Raw genomic sequence first — 23,675 nt, 5'->3', positions numbered from 1 at the left:
GCGTCGGGACCCGGAAGTCCGTTCCCGGCGGTTTCCGGTTTGCTTGGGTGACGATGGCGACTAGTTTCGAGTGGCCGTGGCAATACCGCTTTCCTCCCTTCTTCACGTGAGCCTCGGACCCGCTCAGGGACCACCCTTGCACCTTTCCGAGGGACTTCCCCTCCCCACGCCCTCCCCGAGGTTGCGCCCCCCTCCACGCCGCCGCCGGAGGACTGACAATTCGGGCGCTCCGCCCCTGGGGGGGGCACAAGGACCCGGCTGACTCCCTGGCTGGGCCCCGGCGTTCCCGGCCCTTCTCCCCTCCCCGGGCTTCATGGGGTCCTCCTCTCCCCTCTCCCTCCCCTTGCCCTGCTCGGGCCTCCGCCCCCACTACTCCCTCCCCCTGCCCTGGCCCCGGCTGCTTCCCCAGCCCGGGTCCCTCTTCATCCTCCTGCCCCCCCCCCCCGGTCTCCCCTCTCCAGGTTGCAGCCAAATGTGGACACCCGGCAGAAGCAGCTGGCGGCCTGGTGCTCCCTGGTCTTGTCTTTCTGCCGCCTGCACCGGCAGTCCAGCATGACGGTGATGGAGGCACAAGAAAGTCCACTTTTCAACAACAACAAGCTTCAGAGTATCCTCCCTTAAGGGGTCCCACCCACCCCCTTTCCTGCCCCCGCACCTACACTGACACCTCCCCCTCCAGACCCCTCAGGTTGGGACCCAGTTGCGGATTTATACGACATGTCGGGCCAGACTGGATATTTGTTTGTCTAGTTCTGAAATGTTGTAGGAGAGACTTGTGTTTGGACTACGACTGGGCCTCTGAGACTCTCCAACTCAGGAGTTTCTCAGATTCTGTGATCTCCTCAGTAGCGTAGTAGCGTAGGGTTTTTGGTTGGATATTTTTTCCTGATCCTCCATCTTTACCATTTAGTGTCGGTGGGGTAGCTGACCTAGTAATACAGGACAAGCAGGTTCAGGAACAAGTCAACCTTTAGCAGGAAAAGGAAACTAAACTGTTTTGGCCATAATGGCAGCACAGAGCTCTGGATCCATTTTGGACAGACCTTGAATTCTTTGGTACATCTTCTCAAGAAAATGATAAAGAAGGGTCAAAAAATTATAGCCTGTTCTTGTCACTATGCTAGAGAGTAGGAGTAGTAGGACGTAGGAGAAAGAAAGAGGCCTTTGAAGAGCTTACATTCCATCCCTAAAAATAACATGGACATAGATAAAGTAAATAAATAAATATAAAATGTGTACAAAATAAATATAAGCCTTTCTCCCTTCCTCCGATCTCCAAAGAAAGCTATTCCAGATCCCATGTGGACATTCTAAATCCTGTGTGTGATAGCTCAGCTTAGTCCTCTCACTGGGCTTTTGTTCTGTTGGGCTTGATTTTTATATTTTGCTCTACTTCCATGTCTCTGTCATTCCCTTAACCCTGAGTCAGGGAAGCTCCCCATGGAATCTATCCAGATTGTGTTGGAGGAGCTGAGGAAGAAAGGTGGGTCCCAGGCCTTATCCTTGTACTGTCTCTTCCAGGGTGGTTTTGCCTTCCAATAGCTAGATCCCCTTGTGTCTTCCCTCTTCTCTTTTATCCTTGTGCCTCTTTTACTGCTCCTCTCCAGGAGGAGCACCACTACCAGGGTGACTGGCATAGTAATAGCAGCATCCTTGATTCATAGCCTTCCATCTGCTTCTAAAAGTAGAGTTTTCTTACCCATCTTCTTTATACCTGGTTGGTGTATGTAAGTGGGAAGAAAGGAACTAAGGCATGAATCAAAAGTCAGGAACATTTTTTTGGTGAAAGCAATTGGATTTGGGATGGGAGCCAACTGGATTTGGGCATGGGAAGGAGTTAATCTTTCAGTGTCCTGGAAGTAAAACCTCCTCTGCTCTTTTCTACCTCATTAACCCACTTAGCAACTCTCCCATGCATGATTGCTTTCTAGGGAACCTGGAGTGGTTGGATAAGAATAAGTCAAGCTTCTTGATCATGTGGCGGAGACCAGAAGAATGGGGGAAGCTTATCTACCAGTGGGTGAGACACTCCCAACATCAGGACAAAACAGCTCACTTTGGAGATAGAAAATTAGGGTTCAACTCTTTGTGTGCAAACATACTACACTGTGCAGATCTCCATACCAAGCACATTGGGGATGGGTTATAGAAGAAAGCTTCATCTCAGGCAAACCTTTCCCAATGCCTCAGTTTCTCTGGCTGAATAAAGCTTTCTTCTCTTTCCCTTCTCACCACCTGGAGCCAAGGGATTGGGCAAGGCCATATTTTCAGAGCACAGTGGGGGAACCTCAGACTGCTTTGTTGACCGGAGGCTCTGACCACAGGAGATAAATGAGGAAAGAGCATAAAAATAACTTGAGTCCTTCTTACACACACATTCATTGACTCTGCCTCAAACTCAGAGAAAGCCAATGAATTTCTTTGAGCCATTGTAGAGTAAGAACGGGCTCTCCTCAAACTTCCAGCCACAAACCCCAACTCCTCCAAAAAGGGAAGCAATACAACATGGACAACAACATCCAGCCCCCACCCTTTTTCCTGAATAGGGACCTAGCCAGGACTAGAGGCCCCTCATTAGGTACGTGAGAAGTTGTGGTTTGAATACTGTATATGTATGTAAATATAGCTTCCCTTAGGGATTGTGGCTACTCAGCCATTCTTCCTCAGAGGCTAAAATCAGCTCTGCTACCTGATTCCTGGATTAGAGGGGTGAGGTCAATGAGTCAGTGAGGTGACCATCCTATAGTTAACAATTCCAGACTCTAGACACAAGAACTCTCATGGGCCCAATCTAGCCTCCATTTTCTATGTCTACAGGTTTCAAAGAGTGGCCAGAACAACTCTGTATTTACCTTTTATGAACTAACCAATGGAGATGACACTGAAGATGAGGGTAATACCTTTGATTTTCCCCCCAGTTTGAATCCTATATTTTCTATTCCCTGTTTTGTAATCCATCTCATATTCTTGCCCCCCCCTAAACTGTAAAAACTGAATAAACTGAATGGAGGGGAGGGAGAGAAAGGATAATAAAGATTCCTCATCCCCTCCTGGCTTAGCATCAACTGAGTTGAATTTGGGAGAAGAGGGGACCTAGCTCATTCAGGTATTTTGACTTCTGTTAAGATTTGGGTTCATTTTTGATTTGTGAATCATCCCATCCTTTTCTCTTTAAGCCCGTCCTTCACCCAGTTCTTCAGAATCACCTCTTCTCCCTAGAATCAGCTTCTGTATCAGTAGCAGAGTTAACAGCTCTTAGCTTCAGCTCCCATGTTGCAGAACCCTGCTTGCTGCTTCTATCTTTACCCTCAATTCAAAATAATAGTGGCCAAGGTAACATAACTGCCCAGGCTGGGGAAAACACAAAGTTCTGTCAGGTACCAGGCTCCTTCTGGGTGTATATGGGGGTGTACATGTCATGACCTGTATGCTTTGCCTTTGGCACCTTACATCACCAGTCATCTTGCCCATCTCTTCCCTGATCTGTCCTCCATGGCCAGACAAGTTGACTATTGGATAGTACACTGGACCTATATATCCTTAGGCTATAACCTCTCCTCTTGCTTAGGTACAAAGTGATTGGGGTTCACTCTGTCCCTCCTCTGCTAGGTACTGAATGTCAAGGCCACCAGACATCTGAGTTCAGCAGCCTGTACCAGTCTTGAACTGGTAGTGACCCTACCCATTTCTCCTCCAACCTTTAGAATAATTTTAGATTCCTAGTATGTCTGTGTGGAGAGGTAGGATCTTCTGTACAGAGGGGCTCCCTCACAATTCTGCTTTCCCCACAGAGTTCCATGGGCTGGATGAGGCCACACTTCTTCGAGCTCTGCAGGCCTTACAACTGGAACACAAGGCTGAGATCATCACAGTCAGCGATGGTCGAGGGGTCAAGTTCTTTTAGTGGATCTATTCCCTCCCCCTACCCCAATTCTCTGAAGGAGATAGGCTCTGTCCCCACAGATTGGAGCTTTAGACCCAAATGTAACTTAAAGGAACTTTTTAATTTTCCTCCAGTTAAGGGCCTGGGAGAGCCATGGGAGAATTTGAAAAACAGAATTCCTCTGTTACCCCACTGTTCTGCTCCATGAGTGGGTTCAGGTCAGCCCCAGAGAGAAAAGATGTGCCTAGTTTCTCCTTATTCTCTCATTCCAGACTTTGGCTGATCCAGGGTCAGTAAACCCATAAAACATAGTCACACATAGCTATAAATACACAACCCTTACTAGCTCCTCCCCTCAGGTGTATCCTGAATCCTCTAAAGAGGGGTAGGGGTTACCTGGAGGACCTGGCTGCAGGCAGCCCAAGGGGAAACATAGGAATAGGAGATCAGAGAGGAAGAGCTGGTAGCAAAATGCCAGGGATGACTCTGATCTACATTATTAAAGCTGGATTGTTCAGCTCTTGAGTATCTTTGTCCAGGTGACTTATGTGGGGAGGAGAAGGGTACTGGAACTGAGGATGGTGAGAGTGGTGTGTGAATGAGTAAGTTAGGGAAGAGAAAAATATCCTCTGGTCTTTAAAATCTCCACAGAGATTTTCTGGATCAATTTCCTCCAAATTAATACTAGTCCCTTCCATTGGGGATTAGCTTCTATTGCTTTCTTGGTCAGCGTTTGAAAAGGCACCTTGCAACTTGAAGAAACACTGACTGATGATTCAAGCCACAGCGCAGTGACAGCCGGTCCCCCTTTTTCCCCTTAAGGTCCTAAACATTGGGTGGGGCTCTGTTTAGTAGGCGGAAGCAAAAGGGTTAAGGCGGATTTGGACTTTGCTCTATTGGAGAGGTGGTCAAACAGGAAAGCGCAGATGGCTGCAGGATAGCCAACTGGTCCAGGTTGTGGTCCCTTGGTTGGGGGCGTGGAGCCGGGGTTGACGTATAGACCGAGCTGTCAGTGCTGAAGTGGGTGATGGGCAAAGGCGTGTCTTGACAAGACAGCTTCTGCGCTGGAGTAAACTGAGTGACCAAAGGGGTGGGATCGTGGAAAAGAAACCCAGGCGTTCTGGAGCCCTTGTGCCCTCTGCCTTTGCTTAGCCGCTGGAACTACTCGGGCCATTAGTGGACGGGGGTGGGGCTGCCTTATCGAGGGTGAGCAGGCGGCTGGAACCGAGCGCCGCTCACATTTCCTCTCCTCCTCCTCCTGCCCGGAGGCTAGACCCTTGTATTGCAGAGAAGAGCCTCTCTTCCCAACCGGTTTACTTGTTGGGGAGCCGGGGGAGGAGACGCGAGACGGAGCGGGTCTTTGGGGGTGGAGTCTGAGATGAAGCAGGTTTAGCAGCATCAATAACTAAGCCCTTCCTGGCTCGCGCTGGGGGAACGTGAGAGCACAGACACCCCGAAGGGGTGGTCAGAGGTGGGCGGGAGGGGGGTGGAGAATAGGCGGGGGCTGGGGAGGGGGCCCCCCAACCGAGGGGCCTGTGGGCAGGGCCAGAGTGGAGGGGCGGAGCTTGGGAGCAGGAGAGCTGGGGGCCGGGGCTTGAGCCCAAACCTGTGAGACTCTTCCCAGCTAGCGCAGTTCTCTAGACCCAGAGCCCGAAGCTCAGTCCTGATACGGTGGACTCCTGGCCGCCAGTGCCATCCGGCCTCTCCTTCCTCATGCTGGCTTCCCCCGCTCCGGAGCCTCCTGTTTCGATGTCTCAGACCGAGGCGGACCTGGCCTTGAGGTCCCCGCCGCCTCCCGCTCCTGCCGGGGCTCCCCGCCTCGGCCCAGTACCCCGGCGGATGCGTCGCTTCTCGGGAAAGGGGGAGCTGCGACCACGCTCCACGCGTTTCAGCCGCCGCAGTTCGGTGGATCTGGGGCTCCTAAGCACTTGGTCTGAGCCCGCCCCGCCCCTCCCTGATCCCCCCGGCCCTCCGGATTTAAGCAGCCCGGGCTCCCCCAAGTCCTTACAGCCAAGCTCCGAGGAGCAGGCGGAGGGCGCACCGAGCGGGAGTCCTGCAGGAAAGCCGGGGGATCCAGGGCGTCCGGAACTCCCAGGGTCTGGGGGTGGCCTGGGTTACGGGGAGATGCTGCAGAGCCCCAGTGGGGTGGCGCCTGAGAGGCTACGGGAGCTAGAGGAGAAGGAGGATACGGAGACGCAGGCTGTGGCCACGTCCCCGGACGGCCGCTATCTTAAGTTCGACATCGAGATTGGACGTGGTTCCTTTAAGACTGTCTACAGGGGCTTGGACACGGATACTACGGTGGAGGTCGCTTGGTGTGAACTGCAGGTGAGAGTGGGGGTGGAGGTGGCACTTGAGTGGTGGCAGAGTCTAGAGCAAGATACAAATCACACCCAATCCGGGGACACCCCCCCCCCCCACCGTGGAATCTTCTTGCAAGAAAAATCCCGGATCGAGGGAACGCAGCAGGCAGGATCCCAAGTTTGTGCCCCTGCCTCTATCTTCCTCCCCACATGTCCCAAATGGTCAGCGCTGAGGGTGCTGTGCTGGTCCGATAACTCTAGGCAGACCACAGAGAATCCCACTGAGAAATAAAAACGGGTAACGTAGTGAGGTCTGCAGGTCCCTTAGCAGGATCCCCCTGATTACCACCTCAGCCTCAGTTCAGGAGGAAAGGAGAGGTTTGTTCCCTCATTCCCTCATTCCCTGACCAGACCTATCAGGACACAGCGGGTTGGGACTGACCCCGGAGGTTATTTGCTTACTCTCCCTATCATTCTAACCAAAGATCCAAAGGGAGAACAGTCCTGGATCCCTTCTCCTCAGCGCTTTTCCTAGAGGTCACTGGAGGTCATGGATGCAGAGAGAGAAGCCAAGTCCCTAGGAATGGGTGTTCTCAGCTCAGGATATAGTTGGGACCACAGAAACACCCATCTTTCTAGGTTTGGAGGGTGTTTCAGGCTAGTGAAGTAAAAGAGGGACTATATGGGAAACCCTAGAACGCGTCACCCCAAGACTGCTTCTGTAGCAGCATGGACTCAGGGAAGCGCCCCCAAAAGATTCTTGGAGACTTTGGCAAGAAAGAGAGAAACCGGGATCCTATGTCCTGAGTTGGGCGTCGGGACACCTGATTCCTCAATTCTTTCTTCGCCCCACTGTCGTCCCCAGCCCTCAGGTGTGAGTGCTGGAAGGCGCATGAAGTCGTTCACGTCTCCCTCCTTCCCTAGTCCCACTTCCCACTTGAAGAATAGGATCTGCTGTAGTTCCCAGCTCTGGGTCCTGAGAAAGTCTGTTTAGCCCCCAAGTCCTTCAGTGAGACTTGAGGGAAGGGTCCCTCCCCTCGGGTCCTGGCACCAGGATGGTCCCTCACTCCTGCCAACGCCGCGCCCTGGGACCAGTGCCAGGAGAAGAGAGACGGCCAAATTGAGGGGGGTGGAGATGAGGGTGGAGAAACTGGGGCCGGGGCGAATGGTGGAGGGTAAGTCGGGGGGAGAAGTAAGGGCTCAGGCTCCAAGAAACCTAGTCCAGATCTTCGCAGTTCTCTATAGTCCTACTTTGACTAGTCTAGTTGCTCTTCTTCTCCTACCTTTCCTCCTCTGCCCTTCTCTCCTTTCCCACTTTTCCTCCAATGTGCTTCCCCTCCGGTTCCCCCTCGGGCCTCAGGTTGCCCCCCTCCCACTCCCACCACCGGAGTCGGGCACAAAGACAGCATTGAACTCTAGGCCCCTGGACCGTGCCACATAAAGGCGCTTGTGTTCGTCTGTGGGGGTCCGAGTACGGAGTCGGGTGCGTCCTTGGAGCCAGAGCGGCAGAGGGAGGGCCGGGTGGGGCCGAGACCCGGGAGCTGATTGGGCAAAAGCCCCACCCGCCCCCAACCCAGCCCCCTCCCCACCCCAGGGCCCAGACCTCCGGGAGTCTCCAGACCTGCCCCCTCAAGTCCCATCCCTTACAGACTCCCCCATTCTGTTCCTTTATTGGCCTCCCCCTCCCTCTTGCTTCGAAGACAACCCCACATTTAGTTATCACCCCTTATTCGGGCATTCTTGGAGTCAGAGGGACACCCCCGACCACTGGATTTCCAATGCCGTTCACTTCCCCTCCCTGTCCCCCAGACTCGGAAACTGTCTCGGGCAGAGAGACAGCGTTTCTCCGAAGAGGTAGAGATGTTGAAAGGGCTGCAGCACCCGAATATCGTCCGCTTCTACGACTCGTGGAAATCTGTGCTGAAGGGTCAAGTCTGCATCGTACTAGTCACAGAACTTATGACTTCGGGCACGCTCAAGACGTGAGTTCTGGGACCCTGGGCAATCGGGGCACAGGGCAGCGCATGGAGGCGAAAGCGCATGGGAAATGATGGGAGTGGGGAGAAGTAGCCAAGGATAAGAATGCTCAGAAACGCCCGGGGAGGAGATGGAGGAGCCCAGAAAGACCTCCCCAAGGCCTGAGGCTCCAGTCTCATACCCTTAACTATACTCTCCTATCATCAAGCTCATGGCCCTCTTTTCTCCTCCCAGATACCTGAGGCGATTTCGGGAAATGAAGCCTCGGGTGCTTCAACGCTGGAGCCGACAGATTCTCCGTGGGCTGCACTTTCTGCACTCCCGGGACCCCCCTATCTTGCACCGGGATCTCAAATGCGATAACGTCTTTATTACGGGTCCCACTGGCTCAGTCAAGATCGGAGATCTTGGCCTGGCCACTCTGAAGCGGACCTCCTTTGCCAAGAGTGTCATCGGTGTGCTCCCACACTCCCTTTTACCCTGACTCTTCCCGACCTCGATTCCCACATCCCCTCTCTAGAGTTAGAAAAGACTGGAGCAGCCCCAGAATGCCCCAACCCCGGGAAACTTTGAGATCTGAGGGGTTGAAAGGCTCCTTGGAACTCCTTTGAAAGTGGGACCAAATTCAGAAAGAATCAAAATCCCCGATATCAAAAGCAAGGCAAAAATCAATCCAGCCCTGAGACAGATATGGCCAATCGGTCTTCCCTTCTCACTTCCAACATGCTTCCATTCCAGTCCACCCAACCTAGTTCTGGCTCTGCTTGAAGCCCCTCTATTAGTGGGTCATGGAGAGAAAAGGAACCGCTGGTTGACCCCAATTTTGCCCTCACTTAGGGACCCCGGAGTTCATGGCACCTGAGATGTACGAGGAGAAATACGATGAGGCAGTGGATGTGTATGCGTTTGGCATGTGTATGTTGGAGATGGCCACTTCTGAGTACCCCTACTCTGAGTGCCAGAATGCTGCCCAAATCTATCGCAAGGTCACTTCGGTGAGGAATTGGGAGGAAAGAATCTCCCGATTGGGGAATCCAGTGCTTCATCCCAGCCTCCTTTGCTACCTCATTTTTAATACATATACCTGGACAAAGAAATACTTTTTTTCCTGGGAAGACAAAGGGTTCTAACCTTTATTGTCAGGTCTTCGATTCTGCAATTTGAGGCAAATTTGGGAGATGGGGAGGGCAACTAGGTGGTGTAGTGGATAGGAGTCAGGAGAATCTGAGTTCAAATTCACTCAGACACATAGCTGTATGCAAGTCACTTTATCCAGTTTACTCATCCGTAAATGAGGTGGAGAAAAAATGCCAAGAAAACTCAAATAGATATTATGTCTGACTCTGAGGTTGTACCCACTAAGTCTAGCTCCTTTCTCTTCTTTCTTCTGCCCAGGGAACAAAACCCAATAGTTTTCACAAAGTGAAGGTACCAGAACTGAAGGAGATTATTGAAGGCTGTATCCGAACGGATAAGAATGAGAGGTGGGGGCTGGGAATGTGAGATATTGAGGGCGGGAAATGAAGTTTGGAATGGTGGGGGTGGGGGCAAGAAAGGGGGACACTGTATTGATTCTGGGTTAATTCTATTCTGCCCATTTCTAGGTTCACCATCCAGGATCTCCTGGCACATGCCTTCTTTCGAGAAGAGCGAGGTGTGCATGTGGAACTGGCAGAGGAGGATGATGGGGAAAAGCAGGGACTGAAGTTGTGGCTTCGAATGGAAGATGCCAGGAGGGTTGGCCGTCCTCGAGATAACCAGGCCATCGAATTTCTATTTCAACTGGGTCGAGATGCGGCTGAGGAGGTGGCCCAGGAAATGGTGAGAGGAATGGACCTTAAAAGTCAAAGGAGGAGTTATGTGTTAAGGGGCGGGGGGGGGGGGGGGGGGGGGGGGAGGAAAGGGGGTGGTATATTACTATATGGAAGGAGGAGCGAGGTGGAGAGAGAAAGAAAGAAAATGTGGATAATGGTATATAGGGAGGGGAAGAGCAGAAAGCAAATTGGTTCCAATCCATAAAGGAAGGGAAGCTGGGGAAAAGTAAATGACAGTAATTTCAGAAAAGCCCAGGTTTAAGGGGAATCAAAGCACTTTATTTGGCTTGAATAATATGCTTTTCCCACACTCAATTAAGATTGAATCATTGGTAGGGAAATTAAAATTGAGAGATCTGGGTGTTCTCATGCATTTCCTTTTTTTGTTCTTTTTATGCTGTTAAATATATAGTAACAGCATTTATTTCAACACAAGCATAAAATGTTTCTCTATCAGATTATTGGGCCTAAAAATCAAACTTATTACACTTCCCTCCATCCTCTGCCCCTAGTCTCTTCTACATCAAGTGTAATCAGAAATGTATACAACCTGAATATCTGCTTCTAAGGAATAATAGCTAGAGGTCTATGTTTCTGTTTCTAACTATCTGTGTATGTAAACCTGTCCCTGTCTCTGTCTGTATTGTTATTTTCCTCCCCATCAGGTGGCCCTGGGACTAGTCTGTGAAGCAGATTACCAGCCAGTAGCTAGAGCTGTTAGAGAAAGGGTTGCTGCCATTCAACGAAAAAGGGAGAAGCTCCGAAGAGCTCGGGAGACAGAGACCCTTCCACCACCCCCAGGACCACCTCCAGTGGTTGCCTCCACAGTTCCTGGTCCAGAAACTCCCTTCCCACCTGAACCTGAAGAACCAGAGGCAGATCAGCACCAGCCATTCATTTTCCGCCATGCCAGCTACTCCTCTACGACTTGTACGTCATCCCCGATCCCTGGCACTGGGCAGCCCCCTCTTTCCATCCCTTGATTTGATCCCTTGGATCAAAATCCTTGGGGCTGGATTTGTAACACTTCATAACTCCTCTCTGGAACTCCCACCTGGGTGGGAGAGATTCTTTCCCCCTTCTAATCCTATGTTTGTCTCTGGGAAGGAAAAAATGGAACTGAATTTGGAGCCTTTTACCACTCAAGTATACTCCTTCCCTGACCAGCACCTTTCACTTGGCCCCTCCTGATTTCCTCTCCTTTCACCTCTCTCCTGCAGCGGATTGTGAGACTGATGGCTATGTAAGCTCCTCTGGCTTCATTGAAACTTCAGACCCAGTCCTCCAGCCCCCTGGAAGGGAACCATCTAGCCCTGCTGATCCCCAGATCTGCCTGCCTTCTGTGAGAAATGCTAAATTGGGGGAAGGGGATGCTAGAGGTTTAAGTCTCTGACTCATCTTCATGTGACTCATAACCCCATCAATCTAATTGTTCTCTCTTACCTGATGATTCTTGGCTATACCTCCTTGGAACTTCACCACCCTCGACTTCATTGGTTCCCAATTTCCTAGGATGTCAGAATCCTTGACTGTGACTCCTAAAACCCAGAATCACAGAATGTTAGAGAGGAAAAGGTCTATCCAGTTTCTTCTGATCCCATATACTTTTATCTTCTTTCAGGCCTTTGCCTTATCTATTCCCCGATCTGGTCCAGCCAGTGACTTCTCTCCTGGGGATAGGTATGTTCTGGGCTAGAGTGGATGGAATAGAGGTTGGGATGTGACCGGGAGAAGGGAATTGGGAATCAGTGTACTCACAGTTTTCTTCTTCCTTCTTCGATTACCTGCCCTCTCTCCAGCTACACTTCAGATGCAGCGTCAGGACTCAGTGATGTAGGAGAAGGGCCAGGAAGAATGAGGAGACCCCCTGGGAGAAGCCCAAAGCGTAGACCTCGATCCCGCCTACGTGTCACCAGTGTGAGAAAGGGGTGACGGGGCAGTTGGACTCTGGGAACCACATGGGAAGGACCAGAATGGAGCAATGAGAGGGATGGAGTGGGAAGGCACTGGGAACCGAGATTATAGAAGGAATTGAGGACCTATCCCCCATTGTTTTCTGTGATCTGATTTTATGATGTGACCTGTCCTTTTCCCCCAAGTTCAGTCACTATCACTGAGGAGCTAGGGCAATGACCTCTGTCCTACACTGACTCTGTATCCAAAGGTGTCAGACCAGAATGATCGAGTCGTTGAGTGTCAGTTGCAGACACACAACAGCAAGATGGTGACCTTCCGATTCGACTTGGATGGAGACAGTCCTGAGGAGATCGCAGCTGCCATGGTTAGGAAGAAGGGAAAGAGGTTTTCATGACTGGGCTCAGGATGGATCTCTCCATAGTAATGGCCCCCAGCACTATTGCAGGATAGTGGGCAATTACAAAGAAGTAGAAGGCATGGTTCCTGGCCTTGAAGGCCATTTAGGGGGAAAAAAAATCACTTAAATCATAAAACAAGGGAAAAACATAAGGCAAGATCCAGGCAAGTTGCTAAAATGTCAGAGTTTAAAGAGATGGAAAGGTAGTGGAAGTGGAAAGGGGCAGTGGAAGGAGCCCTTGTTCTGGAGTGAGTCAGTCAGTGAATAAACATTAAACACCTTATTGTGTACAGGCACTGTGCTAAGTACTGGGAGTCAGAGGACCCAGTCCAAGTCTCACCTCCAATGCACAATACTCTGTGTGACCTCAGGTAAATCACTTGACCTTATCACTAAAATCAGGTTGAGCCAAATGACCTCTGAGGTCCCTTTCAACTCTAGATTGGTCTAATCAATTGATTTAATCAATGATGAATTTTATAGTAAAGGCTAGCTTTCCATTTAATTCAACAAGCATTTATTAAGGACTTTCTGTGTGTAAAGCTTAGGCTAAGTCCTGGGAGAGAGAAAGTTGCTTTTATTCCTTTTGCATATGTATTGCTTAAGAGGAAGGGGGAACAACATTAATAAGGCAGATATGAGGGAGCAGCTAAGTGGTGCAGTAGTTAGAGCACCAGCCCTGGAGTCAAGATAGACCTGAATTCAAATCAAGCCTTACATAGTTAATACTTACTAGCTATGTGACCTTGGGCAAGTCACTTAACCCCAATGCCTTGCCAAAAAACAAAACAAAAAATGAAAAAGTAAAGGCAGATATAAAGGATGGTAAAGAGACTGGCTTGGAGCAGGTATGTGGTACAGTGGATAGAGCACCAGCCCTGAAGTCAGGAGGACCTGAGTTCAAATCTGGCCTCAAAAACTTAATAATAATTACCTAGCTGTGTGACCTTGGGCAAGTCACTTAACCCTATTGCCTTGAAAAAAAAGAGAGAGACTGTCTTAACTGTAGCAGAAGGGTTGATATTAGCCAATAGTGGAAAATAACGTTGAGGTTAATTTAGGATCAGGGGTGCCAGACTCAGGAGCTTGGACTTAAACTGATCAGTCAATAACAAATTCTCCATGAATTAGAGCACTCAGAATTCTATTGTATTCAGTGATGTGGGCCATGTAGAAGAAATATGGGCCATGATCTCTGTCCTAAAGATTTTACATTCTAATTTAGGAAAAAGGGGGGCTAAAACATATAAAAAGAAGAGAATAATCATTTACACAGCTCCTGGCTGTGGGCCTAGCAATATCCTTTTATTTGATCCTTATAACAAACCTGCTAGGTAAGTTGTTATTATCCCCATTTTACAGATGAGAAAGCTGAGGCAAACAAAGGTTAAGTGACTTGACTGAGTTCACACAACTAGTCTTCCTGACTCCCCGGCCCAGCCTTCTATATCAACTGTATCCCCTAGCTGCCTTAAATATAAACCATTACAAAAAGAATTAGTCCAAATCTATTTAGACTTAGCAAATCTGAGTCATTTTGTGTAGATTGTGGTGTGGTAATTCAGAGAAGAAAGAAGAAAAGACAGAGAAGGGGAGGGATTAAGACTCAAAATATTTTGCTAGATTTGTTTAGGGGAAGGAGAGTGGGAGTCAAGGAAAGAGCAATCCAACTAGAATTGTCAAGCAAAGATACAGAGATAGAAGTTAAGCATGGGCTGTGTAGGGGCGGCTAGGTGACACAGTGGATATAGCACTGGCCCTGGAGTCAGGAGTACCTGAGTTCAAATTTGACCTCAGACACTTAATAATTACCTAGCTGTGTGGCCTTGGGCAAGCCACTTCACCCCATTTGCCTTGCAAAAACTAAAAAAAAAAAAAAAGCATGGGCTGTGTTCATGTCTTGGGGGCAGGAAGAAATTAGGACTAAAGGGAAAGTTCCTGTTGGGATATTTTATTAAATAGCATATAGGCAAATCAAGGTCAAGTTATAGTAGGTCTTAAAAGCCAGGCAGAGAGCTTTGGAATTTATATATTGATATAATCATCAATAGGGAACTACTACAGATTCCTGAATATGAAAGTAGATCCTAGAAGTAATATTTTAGGGAGTTTAGTATGCTAGCTGTGTGTGGAATTTATTAGGAGAGAAAAATAGACCAGTGGCAGAGAGCTTAGCTAAGAGCTGCTGCAATAGCCAGGCATGAGATGAGAAGAGTTTAATTTTCAAGGACATTTGAAAAGAACTGGTAGAACTCAAGGCCAATTGAGTCCAGTGATAATTTGAATATAGTTCTTTGTGCACAGGGGAGGGGAATGAGGAAGGGAGTTTGAGAGAAAAGAGGAGAGAGAGAGAGAGAGAGAGAGAGAGAGAGAGAGAGAGAGAGAGAGAGAGAGAGAGAAAGATGGGTAGATGGTTAGACACATTTAAATATATATATATATAATATATATATACACATATGTATGGCCTATGTACATACATATATGTTAAATATTAGGTACAAAAATGGGGAAGAGTCAAGGATTAGAATTTCTAGCCCAAGGGATTGGAATAAGACAGCTATCATTAAAAGAATAGAAATGGAATCCCCAGGGAGAAGGTTGAGAAGCAGTGTTGTGTAGTGGAAAGAGTGTAGGGACAGACTAGACCTATAATTTCATTGAAAAAGAGAAGTTGGGGCAGCTAGGTAGCACAGTGGATAGAGCACCAACCCTGGAATTTAGGAGGACCTAAATTCAAATCCAGCCTCAGACCCTTAATACTCACTTAGCTGCATGAACTTGGACAAGTATATACAAATATACAAAAAAAAGGAAAAGAGAACTCTTGGATGGAAAAATATCCCCTACCAATGTAAGCCAGCATCTTCTTTGACACTGAAAAGCCTACAGAGTTCCTAGGGCACTGAGAATGTAAGTGACTTATCCAAGGACATAAAGGCAGTATCAGAAGCCAGGATTTGAATCTATCTCCCTGACTCTAAAGCACACTCTAACTTCTCTATCTTGTTGAATAGTAGAAAGAATACTGGATTTGGAGCCTAGCATATTGTTTAGTACACAGTAAGCATTTAATAAATGTTCTGTCTACCTATCTATATTCATCTATGGAAGATGGGAGATCTGGTTTTGAATCCAGGCTCTAGTCCTTATTGCCTCTGTGAACCATGGACAAGTCATTTCAGCTCTCTGAACCTCAGACTCCTCAACTGTAAAATGAAGGGGTTGATTAGATGGGCCCCAAATTTCCTTCCAGTTCTGTGATGAACTCATTCAATTAAGCATGCATTACATTTGAGGAAACAGTATCTTTGAACAGCAAGAATCTGGGGATGGAAATTTAGTGAGACTCATTCAAAGCAAAGTAATAGTTAAAGCTTTTGCAAATGGACAAGAGGCAAAGTGTTGAGGAAGAGGAGCAGAGAGCCAAGAACTGAGTCTTGGAAGACATCAGTAGTCTGGAAATTGGAAGAGAAATCATTGAAGGAAATAGACCAGGAGTGGTTCAAGAGGCAGGAAAACTTGAAGGGGCCAATGCCATAGAACCCAAAGGAGAAAGTGTCCAGGAAGCTTAGGTGGCCAAGGGTGTGAAAGGCTGTAGATTGAGTGGGCTGAGGACTGAGAAAAGATTTTTTGGATTTCCTTGGAAAGTCATTGACAGACTTACAGATAGCAGTTTCTGCAGTGTTGGGGGTAGGAGTGGAGTGAAAGTCAGATTGCTTGGCAGTGAGGCTAGAGCACTCAATTGAGGAGCCTGGCAATGAAAATACTTCCTGAAACATTCTATCATTACCCACCCACCCCCATCCCTTCCCTCTCAAAACTCTTTTAGGGCCCTTGACTTCTTGCATGATAAAAGGCATTCCCTCCCGCAGATATTCAGGGCTCTACACCATCTGGCCCCAACCTTTCTTTCCAGTCTTCTCTTTTACTATTTCCTCCTTTCCACGTATTCTGTAGTACAGCCAGACTGGGCCAATTCCCTGAATTGGCCATGTGAGTTCCCAACTGCACTCATGATGTCATTGCCAAGTAGAAAGCCCTCCTTTCTCCTTTCCACCTATCCAGAGGAATGAGTGGGTGAATTCATCCATCCAGATCTGACGCATCTTTCCAGATTGATTTAAAATGCTATGAATTCTAATCTCAGCCTTGACTCCTTTAGGGTCCCACAGACCTCATTACCAGGATCTTTCAAATGCACCCTTGATACATTGCCTGCATTCTGTAGTGGTTGTCTTTTTGTGTGGGTGTGTCTTATAATCTTGTGCTTCTCTAAACTGTCCCCTCATCTAGTACCAGCATCTTCTAACAGAATAAGACTGGTGGAAAAGACAGTAGTACTATACTTGGAAGTAATATCAGGATGATGCCTTGTAAAAAAAACAGCATGTAGATAGTGTGGGGTGGTAGAAACAATTGTGACCATAGGCAAGTCATTTCAATCAATCAATTTTGTTGTTGAGTCTTTTCAGTCATATCTGACTCTCCATGACCATATGTGGGATTTTCTTGGCAAAGATACTAGAGTGGTTCACCAATTCCTTTTCCAACTCATTTTACAGATGAGGAAACTGAGACAAACAAGGTTATGGGACTTGCACAGGATCATACCTATGTCAGATTTAAACTTGGGTCTTATTGACTTCAAGAGTAGCACTCTATCCACTTCCCCACCTAACTGTTCATCAATCAATGAATCATATTTTATGATGTCAGTGCCAAACACTGGGAATACAATGACCAAAAAAAGGTAGTGAGGAATCACTGGAGTAAAGTGGTAAGATTTGTGCTTTAGGAATATCTTTTTTGTATTCTTTGTGGAGGATGGATCAGAAAGAAGAGAGAGTTTAGGCAGGGAGAACAATTAGGAAGTTATTTCAATAGTAAAAGTGAGAAGTGGTGGCTATGTGAGTAGAGAATCTTCATTTCGTCATCCAATAACTGTAGGGTGTAACTCAGATTTTTTTTTTTAGGTTTTGTTTTGTTTTTTTGCAAGGCAAATGGGGTTAAGTGGCTTGCCCAAGGCCACACAGCTAGGTGATTTATTAAGTGTCTGAGACCAGATTTGAACCTAGGTACTCCTGACTCCAGGGCCTCTGCTTTATGCACTACGCCACCTAGCTGCCCCTGTATCTCAGATTGTTATGGGAATCGACAAGATGATGAATATAAAGGGTTTTGCAAATCTTGAAAAAACAAAGAAATGATAATTAATAAACAGTATTACAACTATTCATGAGATTGTAGCTATTAGCTATCAGTTCATAGGGTCATAGACTTTATAATGGAAAGGTTATCTGGTCCAACCCTATCAGAAACAGAAAGGCTAGTCTCTGATCAGATAGTAATTGAGCAACTATTTGAACTTACAGCCTCTGATTCCATCATTCTTCATCATATTGAAGTTTGACTAAAGAAAAGTGATATGAGTGGGGAAGGGATGTGAAGGGGAGCAAGACTGGGGATCTTGGAATGGGGAATGGTATTTGTTCTAGAGATCAGAGAAAGGGTTAGTTATTGAGAGTATAAGTAATAATGTCCCACTCCCATCAGGCTCTTTCCAGTTCCACCCAGATATTTATGAATCTGAAATTTGGAGAAGTTCAAGTATAGAATATTTTTTTGTTGAAGGAGAGAGGGAGGAACTGATCCCACACTCTAACCTATTGAATCTCCCCAGGTATATAATGAGTTCATTCTGCCATCTGAGCAGAATGGATTTCTGGGTCGGATTCGGGAAATTATTCAGCGTGTGGAGACCTTATTAAGGAGAGAAGGGGGCCCTGTGGGAGCTACTGGAGATGCCCCAACTCCCCAGGTCAGATTTCTTGCTACATCCATAATAGAAACCTTATTCCCCTCCTCTTATCCTACTCACTCAAAGATACTTTACAACCTCCAACCCTTCACCTCACAAGCCCCTGTCCCCTTGAGCCCCCAATTTCAAAGCCTGGAGACCTTCTACTTTGTAACCTGAGCTCCCTGTTTCCAGCAGGAGGAGCCCATGCTACCGGCTCTCCCTGGCCCCCTCTCACTCCCAGTCAGTGGTATGTACTGAGTCTTCCCTCTGCCCTTGCCACTCCCTAGAGAAGGAAGGGGTGTCTCAAGGGATTGCTTTGGGAAGGTGACTTAACCCGAGTCTGTGGTGGAAGGGAGGCCTGGGGGTAAAGGCTGCAGTCTCAGTACTCCCCTTCTCCCTTGCAGAGAACAAGAACAGTACCTCTCTGGAAGAGAGAAACTGGACATCCTTTCCTTCCTCCCCCTTGTCACCAGGGTACCCCCTGTCTCCTGGGACTCCCTTTACTCCAGGTCCTTCCTTCCCCATCACACCCCCCCATTTACCTATCACTTCCTCCCCATATCCTTTGCCTCCCTCTCAGCTTCCTTCTAGTCCTCAGTTCCCTATCACATCTTCCCAGCTCCCAAGTCTCTCTCCTTTCCTCTTTAGTTCTCCATCCCCATTTCCCTCTAGCCTCTCCCAGTTCTCCATTCCATCCTCCCAAATTCTCCCAAGCCCCACTTCCTTTCCTCCTACTTCTCCACACCCATTCTCCCCTAATTCTCCCCAATCTCCCATCATATCCTCCCACTTCCCTCCAAGCACTTCATTTCTGCCCAGTTCTCCACCTCCATTTCCCACTACTTGCTCCCAGTTCACACTCAGTACTTCTTCCTTTCCTCCAAGTCCATCACCTTCTATTCCCCCACCCCCTTCTACTCCCCTCCTTTCTCTGGCTGGTGCCTTCTCTCTGGCTGTGATGACTGTGGCTCAGTCCCTGCTCACCCCTCAACCTGAGCTCCTTCCCCGACCTCCAAGCCCTCCAGCCCCTCCACCAAGTCCCCCAGCCCACCCTGGACCATTTGATTTAGAGAATCCTCCACTATCCAAAGCTGAGGAACAAAGTGAGGTGAGTACAGAAGGGAGCACTGAGGGGAGTGTTGGCGACCTTAATTATGACTTGCCTCTTATTGGCCCAATCTTTTTAGGCCACCTCCGATTCTCAGTCTCTTCAGGTTGAAGCCAGGCTTTCACCCATCACAGAAGGTGAGGCCTCTAATCTCTAATGACTTTGCACAGCTTAGTCTCTTGACAAATATCTAATCTCTGATATTTTTCCTTTCTGGGGTTTCCCCGATCACAACAGAAGGGAAGCCACAACTTGTTGGGCGTTTCCAAGTGACTTCATCAAAGGAGCCAACTGAACCCCTTCTCCAACAGCCAACAGCTCCATCTGCGGGTTCCCCAGAACCTTCCACCCCGCTGTTGGCCCATGAGAGTTCAGACACAGAGGACAGTGCTGGAGGAGGGCCCGAAACTGGGGAGGCTCTAGCTGAGAGTGATCGGGCAGCAGAGGGTCTGGGGCTTGGAGCTGACGGGGAAGATGGGGAAGAGGAGAGGGAGCCATGGATGGGCACCAGTCCCCCTCCTCCAAGCCTCATCCAGCCCAGCCCAGTGTGGTTGAACTACACATACAACAATAACCTCTGTCTGAGCAGCGGGGACTCAGAGAGCAGCGGGGAGGATGAAGAGATCTGGGCAGAGCTGCAGAATCTTCGCCAGAAGTGAGGGGGCAATGAAAGATGGGGGAATGGTGGAGGGTAGAAGGCTAAAGGAAAGCACTGGGAGTGGGGAAAAGGGTAAAAAGTGTATATACTTAGTGTGTAAGTGCTTGGGCCTCCTCTTAGTAACTCTCTTGTACTGTTCCAGACACCTGTCTGAGGTGGAGGCATTGCAGATGATGCAGAAGAAAGAGATTGAGGACCTCTACAGCAGGCTAGGGAAGCAACCGCCACCAGGCATAGTGGCTCCTGCTACCATGCTCTCTAGCCGTCAGCGTAGGATCTCCAAGGGCAGTTTCCCTGCCTCTCGTAGAAACAGCTTGCAGCGACCAGAGCCTCCACCTCCTGGTAAGGTGCCCCACATCCTACTTCAGGACTTCCCAGTTTTTTTCAGGCCACGAATGTCCACCTTGGTTTGAGTAGCATGACCCCCCCCCCCAGTACTCTTTCCTGGTTCCCTGGTTCCTCTCACTCAGTATCCATCCTTTCTCCAGGCATTATGAGAAGGAACTCTTTAAGTGGCAGCAGCACTGGCTCTCAAGAACAGCGACCAAGCAAGGGGGTGACATTCGCTGGGGATTTTGGCAGGATGGTGAGGGGGAGCTAGGGACTGAGGGCAGAAGGGAGGAAGATACTGGGGGAAACTTCTACCTGGAGATTTTCCCTCTCTTAAGTTTGTTCAGTCTTTTCTCTTTTCCTTTTAGTGAGCCCAGAAATGAAGCAATGTGGGACCAGGGTAGAGTTGGTGCCTTCAGGATCTTGTTCTTGATCAGCCTAATTCAGCTTGCTGAGAGTGAAAAGTGAACAGTGAAAAGACTGTTATCAGGAAGTACCTGGAATTGAATCCTCCCTCTGATACTGTGACCCTGGGCAAGTCACTTTTAACTTTCTGTGCCTCGATTTTCTCTTTTGCAAAATAGCTATAATGGCTGTACCTACCTCACAGGGTTGTTGTGAGGACCAAATGAAATGCCTGTACAATCCTTTGCAAATCTTAAAGGTGTTATATAAATATATCATTGTCAGCTATCATGATTATCCTAACCCAAGAGTAGGGTTGGAAAATCAGGGGAGAGTATCTTTATCCTATCAAATAAAACAAAATGTGTAAAGCATTTTGCAAGCCTTAAAGCACTAGATAAAGCTAATTATTATCAAAAAAGAGCAAATGAAGAGACTGTGGGCTCTAGGGCATCCAAGCACCAACCACTAAAACTATACAAGGTTGCTTGTGGAGGACTTTCTTCTCCAACCCTCCCCCTACCCCCACCCCCAAAAAGCTGAAGGCTAGGCACACTCATGTCAGACTTGTTCAAATGCCAATAAAAATATTGGAAATGAGTCTGTGCATCTGTCAGCCCTGCAGGGGAGAGAGGTTAGGTGGAGGGGCCCTGCCTCTCTAGTGGGGGGGGCAATTAAAAAATTTCTTCTCACAATGGGGAGCAGAGGTGGAGGATACCCAGCCTGCCTCCTGGCATTATGCCATCAGCAGTTTAATTTCAAGGTCAATGATCAACTCCACCAATCTAACCTCTCCTCCAGACCCCACCCCTGGCCTGTACAGGCAAGCTCTGAAAGTAGGAAGGCTGGATGACCCCCGTTCACCCCTCTATCCAAGGGTGGGTAAAGGATATTGTGAGGGCCGCGGGCAATGGAAGGAAACTGGAGATGAGAGTATAAGTGTGTTTGTGCATGAAGGATAGCTTAGCCTCACACAACCCAATGATTCCCATGATCCTTACCTGCTAATCAGGTGGAAAGATCACAGAAAAAGTCATTCTAGTTAAACATTCACATTTCTTTGGGGCAACACAATTGCCATAGCCGGTAAAGCTTTCCATGCAGTCTCCCCACCCTAATAGATTCACATGGCTCTAAAACAGATGATTCAATTTATTGTGAATCAACCCTCAACTTGATTACCATCTTTGCCATGTCAGATTCCAACAAAGAGAAGAGGTACCATATTTGCCCCCCAACAATGACTTGAAATCTCTAGGTTAGGAAGAAGTTATGAAGATATGAATAAGGTGCTACTAAAAAAGCTGAGACTGACTTAACAATGCTTCCTCCCTCCTGTGACAAGGGGGGGGTGGGGGTGGGGAAGAAGAAGGAATACATGTTCCCATCAAATTGGTTGGATACACAATTCTCAAAGTAGGGTGGGACTCCATAACCAAACAACATCCCAAGTTCAGACGGGCCAAAACATTCCTTTTCCCAGTGGGAGTCTTTTTCATGGAGGGGAGGGGAAGAACAGAAGGTGGAGGCATCCATGCTCATTTTGAAGAAGTTCCATCCAGGGTGGAGAGTCTGAGCAGTCCCCTGGGGTTTAGGGGCTGTTGGTTCCCGCAGTTTTCATTCTAGCAGCTTTGGCTTGGTCTTCCAAATCATCCAGGAACCGCTCCTGGGCCACAGAGTAGAACGTATAGCCATCTGGGAGTCATGGGCTCAGGAAAACCATGAGAAAATCAGAGCATGCCCCTCCTTAGCTTTCTCTTCCCTATTTGTCCCAACTCCCCCCTCCCATGTCTCCTTCATGTGGTTCCCACACCTCAGCTGCCCCTTCACAATAACCCCCAACATCCGTACAGGCTCTCTCTGCAATCCTGCCTGTGGTTTTTTTTCCCAGTTATTCTTCACTGGGGCAAGAGAGGAGAGCGAGTAAGTTACTTCTGATTCGGGAAGAACTGGGTTCCAGCACAGCAATGGTCACATACTGGCTCGATAAGGACAATGAGCTGCCAGAGGTGGTGCTACATAGGCAGCAAGGCAGGAAGAGAAAGGTTCCAGCCTTGCCTCAGCAAGGCACAGCCCCTCTCCCTACCAGGGAGGCCCAGATGAAACCTTTCAAGGTCCGGAGCCTAGAGTTTTCTATTCTGTGTCTTCCCTAAGGGCAGAATGCTCCAGTCCGGAGGGCTGATGAGACCCTTATATGACACAGTAGGGAGCGTCAATCATGGGAAGACTTGGAGGTCTCTAGGGGACCAGGAATTCAAATTCCTCTTCTGATATTACCGGTGTGACCCTGACCTACCTCTGTGCCTCAGTTTCCTCATCTGTAAATGAAGATAATATGAGCACCCACCTCTCCTAAGGGTCAAAATAAGATATTTGTAAAAAACTGTTTACTACAATAGTAGGCGCTTTACAAGGATTAACAGTTGCTACTATTAAATTGGGTAACAATTACTAACTATAATGTATTTTTGGCAAGGCAATGGGGCTAAGTGGCTTGGCCAAGGCCAGCCAGCTGGGTCGCATTCGAACCCGGGTCCTCCTGACTCCAGGGCCGGGGCTCTAATTATCAGACAAGGCCGTGCGCTCCTCGCGGGGCCAGTGTCCGCTGTCGGGGTCCACCGGCCCCGCGCCCCCGGCCCCCGCCCCGCCCCCCCGCCTCGGGCCGCGCGGATACAGATGGCCAGCACCAGCGCCCCGATGCCCAGGCCGGTCAGGATGTTCCGGCCCCGCCGCTGGGGAAGCGTCTTCTGCCACTGGGCGAGCTCCGCCTGCCGCATAAAGTGCAGCTGGGCCGGGCTCAGCTTGTCTCGCGCCGGATCGATGCGCTGCGCCACCGGGGCCTTCCCAGCCGCGGGGCCCGCCGCTCCGCCAGCCCCGGTATCGGCCATGGCGCTCCTCGACCTAGCCGGGGTCAGGGCCACGGCGCACGCCGGGAAGCGCGGCCGCCGCCGCCGCCGCCGCCGCCGCCGCCGCCGCCGCCGCCGCCGCCGCCGCCGCCGCCGCCGCCGCCGCCGCCGCCGCCGCCGCCGCCGCCGCCGCCGCCGCCGCCGCCGCCGCCGCCGCCGCCGCCGCCGCCGCCG

General features: G+C 49.1%; 3 protein-coding genes and 1 long non-coding RNA gene across 8 annotated transcripts; 2 read left to right on the top strand and 2 right to left on the bottom strand.

The window, feature by feature from the left end:
* VPS25 (vacuolar protein sorting 25 homolog) lies at positions 1-5,253 on the top strand. Its single transcript, XM_074223832.1, has 6 exons — positions 1-106; positions 462-607; positions 1,430-1,483; positions 1,932-2,020; positions 2,818-2,893; positions 3,792-5,253. Exons 1-6 carry the CDS (start codon positions 54-56, stop codon positions 3,902-3,904), a joined length of 531 nt encoding a protein of 176 aa, XP_074079933.1. The 5' UTR covers positions 1-53; the 3' UTR covers positions 3,905-5,253.
* A 168-nt stretch (positions 5,254-5,421) lies between these two features.
* Positions 5,422-21,173, top strand: WNK4 (WNK lysine deficient protein kinase 4). Of its 5 annotated transcripts, XM_074223828.1 has the most exons (19): positions 5,422-6,211; positions 7,996-8,168; positions 8,398-8,618; positions 9,001-9,158; positions 9,559-9,647; positions 9,768-9,984; positions 10,643-10,907; positions 11,198-11,319; positions 11,599-11,657; positions 11,777-11,894; positions 12,142-12,258; positions 17,975-18,112; positions 18,287-18,341; positions 18,499-19,202; positions 19,282-19,339; positions 19,440-19,857; positions 20,003-20,202; positions 20,349-20,446; positions 20,559-20,648. In XM_074223828.1, exons 1-19 carry the CDS (start codon positions 5,597-5,599, stop codon positions 20,559-20,561), a joined length of 3,828 nt encoding a protein of 1,275 aa, XP_074079929.1. In that variant the 5' UTR covers positions 5,422-5,596; the 3' UTR covers positions 20,562-20,648. The 5 variants fall into 5 exon arrangements, with proteins under 5 accessions (XP_074079929.1, XP_074079930.1, XP_074079928.1 ...); XM_074223829.1 differs by lacking the exon at positions 20,349-20,446 and having other exon boundaries at positions 20,559-21,173; XM_074223827.1 differs by lacking the exon at positions 20,559-20,648 and having other exon boundaries at positions 18,290-18,341; positions 20,349-20,540.
* On the bottom strand, positions 9,310-21,121 carry LOC141513722 (uncharacterized). The gene is made up of 3 exons (XR_012475868.1): positions 19,258-21,121; positions 11,421-11,515; positions 9,310-9,999 (listed from the first exon to the last, which is right to left on the bottom strand). It is a non-coding gene; the product is annotated as an uncharacterized LOC141513722 (long non-coding RNA).
* Positions 21,174-21,727: 554 nt separating the features above from the next.
* COA3 (cytochrome c oxidase assembly factor 3) lies at positions 21,728-23,517 on the bottom strand. The gene is made up of 2 exons (XM_074223831.1): positions 23,270-23,517; positions 21,728-22,290 (listed from the first exon to the last, which is right to left on the bottom strand). Exons 1-2 carry the CDS (start codon positions 23,481-23,483, stop codon positions 22,187-22,189), a joined length of 318 nt encoding a protein of 105 aa, XP_074079932.1. The 5' UTR covers positions 23,484-23,517; the 3' UTR covers positions 21,728-22,186.
* Between the last annotated feature and the right edge of the window lie 158 nt (positions 23,518-23,675).

The sequence above is a fragment of the Macrotis lagotis genome, chromosome 2 (assembly GCF_037893015.1).
Source record: "Macrotis lagotis isolate mMagLag1 chromosome 2, bilby.v1.9.chrom.fasta, whole genome shotgun sequence".
Lineage (NCBI taxonomy): Eukaryota > Metazoa > Chordata > Mammalia > Peramelemorphia > Peramelidae > Macrotis > Macrotis lagotis.
Note: the sequence above shows the minus strand (reverse complement) of the source record. Positions and strands in the feature narration are given on the sequence as shown.

Coding starts and splice junctions, on each gene's coding strand:
- VPS25 (XM_074223832.1), top strand. CDS start 54: ATGGCGACTAGTTTCGAGTGGCCGTGGCAATACCGCTTTCCTCCCTTC. Junction 1,484..1,931: donor GGAGGAGCTGAGGAAGAAAG/GTGGGTCCCAGG, acceptor ATTGCTTTCTAG/GGAACCTGGAGTGGTTGGAT. Junction 2,021..2,817: donor GGAAGCTTATCTACCAGTGG/GTGAGACACTCC, acceptor CTATGTCTACAG/GTTTCAAAGAGTGGCCAGAA.
- WNK4 (XM_074223826.1), top strand. CDS start 5,597: ATGCTGGCTTCCCCCGCTCCGGAGCCTCCTGTTTCGATGTCTCAGACC. Junction 9,648..9,767: donor CGAACGGATAAGAATGAGAG/GTGGGGGCTGGG, acceptor GCCCATTTCTAG/GTTCACCATCCAGGATCTCC. Junction 18,113..18,286: donor GAGATGCCCCAACTCCCCAG/GTCAGATTTCTT, acceptor CCCTGTTTCCAG/CAGGAGGAGCCCATGCTACC.
- COA3 (XM_074223831.1), bottom strand. CDS start 23,483: ATGGCCGATACCGGGGCTGGCGGAGCGGCGGGCCCCGCGGCTGGGAAG. Junction 22,291..23,269: donor GGCGCTGGTGCTGGCCATCT/GTATCCGCGCGG, acceptor CATGACTCCCAG/ATGGCTATACGTTCTACTCT.